At 47.5% G+C, this 2,464-nt stretch overlaps 1 protein-coding gene across 4 annotated transcripts in view; it reads left to right on the forward strand.

Moving 5' to 3' along the window:
- Window positions 1-2,464, forward strand: part of gramd2aa (GRAM domain containing 2Aa) — a 30,640-nt gene that overhangs the window by 5,882 nt on the left and 22,294 nt on the right. For all 4 annotated transcript variants that reach the window (XM_037979655.1, XM_017414272.3, XM_017414270.3 and 1 more), the window contains exon 2: window positions 2,141-2,245. In XM_037979655.1, the coding sequence (XP_037835583.1) occupies window positions 2,141-2,245 (105 nt within the window). The remainder of the gene's footprint in view (window positions 1-2,140; window positions 2,246-2,464) is intronic.

The raw sequence follows: 2,464 nt of genomic DNA on the forward strand, positions 1-2,464 counted from the left end.
GGGGGGACTCCATTTATAGACTAATAATGTTCTGACAGAACATTATGAGCACTTTCTACAACCTTAATATTTATAATTATCGCTCTGCTGAAAGGCACAGCAGTGTTTCTGCCTCTTTCTGTGAATATCTCACGAACCGCTGGGTGGATGTGAATGAACCCGGCAGGAAGTCATCGTTACAGGTGACATCTGAAACCAGGTGAACCTTTGGGGTCAATCCAAAGTCAAGATGGCTCCCAGAGATAATCGACACTGGTTGGTCGACGCCAAGATTTGTAACTCTCTAATCAGTTTTCCAGATGCGGTAGTAACTGGGAGTCGTTCACAACCTGTACCCTGAGGGGGGGAGACGGCGGATGCTGCTTTCAGGGTTTGATCGAAACGGCGTCTCTCAACACAGGACAGTCTCGGTTTAAAACTCGACATGCCTTCCTTAATTAAACTTCCCTTTTCCTTTTGCATTCTCTGACGCAAGCATAAAAACGTCAGGTCACCTAGAAACACCCACTTTTCTGTCATTTTACAGTATCATTTACAGAAATCTCTTCATTCTTAAGCAGAAACTGTCAGCCCGTTCCTCTCTGATAACTCTGGTCGAATACATTTTTATTTACAGACACTGATTATGTTGGACTCTTGTCGGCTGTAAAGCCCTAAAAAGTGATCTCTAAAACTCCTTGTCATGACCCCGACCCTCGTCAAAGGGAGTTTTAGGAGATAAACCCAGCGTTCCCGAGTGGCTGCGGAACAGCAGAACGGCTGTCGAGGCGCTCCGTGTTGCCATTATGTCCTTGTTTAATTGGCTTATCGGCTGTGTTGACTCGAACCAGCCGTCGTCGGGGTCACGAGTCTGAGCCACTTTTACCGAGCAGGTTGGCAGCTGAACGTTTGACGTGATGCTTTTGCGAGCTTGTTTCTTTTTTTTTTGTTTGTTTGTTTGTTTGTAAATGAGTGAGGTTAAATCTTTCGCTAACATCTTCCGGGTCCCTTCAGGTGAGCAGACCCTCCCGCTGACCCCACAATCGGCCCTCCACGTCTCGTTTTCTAATCCTCCGCGGCCACAGATAAGCAGCCAGATCTCTTCCCCTCCCGGCATCAAGAAAGCCCCCGTTTGTTTGAACAGGTCAGCGGCTGACGTAAAGCTTCTGGCCAATTAGAGATAATACACTGGAAAGTGCACGCAGGTGCCTATTTCCATCAGCACCTGTAATTACAGCGGAGCAGGTGGTAACGACTCCCCCCCCACACACACACACAGCCCCAGAGGACGGCCCGGCGCAGGGTGTGCAGGTTAGACAGAGACGGGCAGGAACAAAATAACTCACGTGGAGATGAATGAAACAAACATTTGATTAAAGGCTTGTTTCTTTCCCCTGCCTCCCCGCAGATGAAGGGCTGCTAACCTTGCTGCCTGCATGCAAAACAGCTTCAACGGGCCCCTTGAAAAGGCCCGAGCCACGTAATCCATCACAGAAAACAGAAAGCTGGGATTTGGCTCTTTTTTAAAAAAATTATTATTTCTGTTAGCTTAAGTCGATTGTTTATCTGTGTCTGGTTTATTTATTTATTTATTTTTTAAAGTCACATGTTACCTTTTAGGATTTATTGTTCTTTTTTTCCCCTTCCCCCTCTTCATCATCCTCCTCCTTTTGGAAACCTGCTGAGGCCGTGTTTCAAAAGATAAAGCTGAGACGTCTTATGTGTGTATTTTTCTTCTTCTTCTTTATGCTGTTTTTAGTAAGTCCAGAGCAGCACGTCAGGTCGGCCATCTGCACGATCTCTGAGGTGTTCTATTTTTTTTCTCACAGACATCTGTGTGCGGGTACACACCGACCCCGTTTCCAAAAGGCACGGGAACACAAGTTTATTTTGCTAAAGTGGAGACTTTTAATGTCCTGCAAACCAGCTGAATCAGAGCTGCAGCGTTGCATCACCGTTGTGTTGATTTTTAAGACAGAGTCCACTTGTTTGCCCCACATACGCCGTACGGGAAATGCACCTATTTGAGGCCAAACTCGCAGACGAAAAACAAACATTTTTTGCACAAGCGTGTGTTTGTGTGTGTGTGTTTGTGTGCGTAGCCCGGAGCAGAGGGGTGCCTGCTGTTAACCTGCAGCTGTGTGTGTGTTTGTGTACCCAGGGCCAGGAGCATGACCGAGCAGCAGGAGCAGGGTGAAGTAACGGGCCTCCTCTCCTCGCAGGACCTGGAGCCCTCCAAAGAGGACGACACACACGGCCACTTCAGGCAAATCCAGAACACTCTATACACACACACACACACACACACACACCATCTGTATCCTGTGTGCGGTCATGGGTTACAGCCTGGGGGAGATTTATTTTCACAGCGCTGATTTTGTTCTGCATTTGATGTCAGACAATGGTCAAGCATGCACACAAAGAGGCTGCAAACTGAGATTCACAAAGAACGGGTTTATCTCACCCTCAACCCCACCCCCACCCC

Source organism: Kryptolebias marmoratus, linkage group LG15, assembly GCF_001649575.2.
Source record: "Kryptolebias marmoratus isolate JLee-2015 linkage group LG15, ASM164957v2, whole genome shotgun sequence".
Classification (NCBI taxonomy): domain Eukaryota; kingdom Metazoa; phylum Chordata; class Actinopteri; order Cyprinodontiformes; family Rivulidae; genus Kryptolebias; species Kryptolebias marmoratus.